Genomic DNA, 995 nt, shown 5'->3' on the forward strand with positions numbered 1-995 from the left:
TTCTTCTGCTGCTGCTGCTGTCTCTTCTGCTGTCTCTTCTTCTTTATCTGTCTCTTCTTCTTCTGTCTCTTCTTCTTTATCTTTATCTTTATCTTCTTCTTCTTTTTACTCTGCTGTCTCTTCTTCTTCTTTTTCTTCTTCTTCTGCTTTACAACCCCAAACAAATACAGAAAACATTGATGGGGCCCCCGAGGAGCAGACAGAGGGGGGCCCCCATGAGCAAGCCGGGGGGGCCCCCACTGACACGGCCCTGGGGGCCCCCCTTGACGATACCCTGGGGGCCCCCCATGAGGGTACCTCGGGGGCCCCCCCTGAAGAAGGGGCCCTAGGGGCCCCTCCTGTGGGGCCCCTCGCTGAGGTACCATCGGGGGGCCCCCTTGACGAGACCCTGGGGGCCCCCCCTGGGGACTCTCGGGGGGCCCCCCCTGAGGATACCCTGGGGGCCCCCCCTGAGGATACCCTGGGGGCCCCCCCTGGGGCCCCCCTAGAGGGGTCCCCAGGGGGCCCCTCCTAGCTCTTGGGGTCCTTGCAGGTTGGAGCCCAGGACCCCTCAGCCTCTGCAAGGGGGGCCCCCATTGTCCCCTTTGGGGGCCCCCAGGGGGCCCCCCGGGGGCCCCCCTTGTCTATGTGGGGAGCAGGGGGGCCCCCTGGGGTTTTGTGTTTCCTCTTTTGCTTCAGCTTTGCTGCAGCAGCAGAAGAGGAATAGAGGGGCCCCGCTAGTCTCTTGATATAAAGAGAAGCAGGACCCTTTTTTAGGGTTTAGGGTTTAGGGTTTAGGGTTTGGGGGCCCCCGCAGTAATTTTCATCATAAGGGCCCCCCACTGGTGCTAGGGTTTTGTTGTTGCTGCCCCCCGCGGTGGTTTGCTAAACCCTAAACCCTAAACCCTCAAATCAATTGGCTTCAGTGCAGCAGCAACCACAGAGACAGCCGTGCACGCTAGGGTTTAGGGTTTAGGGTTTAGGGTTTAGGGTTTACAGGGTAAGGTTAGGGTTTG

The 995-nt window shown here is 59.8% G+C and overlaps 1 protein-coding gene across 1 annotated transcript in view; it reads right to left on the reverse strand.

Annotated features, from left to right (window-relative positions):
- EMH_0020670 (uncharacterized protein) overlaps positions 1–289 on the reverse strand; it is a gene marked incomplete at both ends in the record, with an annotated part of 557 nt that extends 268 nt beyond the window's left edge. Inside the window, 2 exons of the mRNA XM_013501618.1 lie at positions 1–143; positions 245–289. Coding sequence (XP_013357072.1) covers positions 1–143; positions 245–289 — 188 coding nt within the window. The remainder of the gene's footprint in view (positions 144–244) is intronic.
- Between the last annotated feature and the right edge of the window lie 706 nt (positions 290–995).

This window comes from Eimeria mitis, genomic scaffold (genome assembly GCF_000499745.2).
Source record: "Eimeria mitis Houghton genomic scaffold, Emh_scaff721, whole genome shotgun sequence".
NCBI classification, from domain to species: Eukaryota; Apicomplexa; class Conoidasida; order Eucoccidiorida; family Eimeriidae; genus Eimeria; species Eimeria mitis.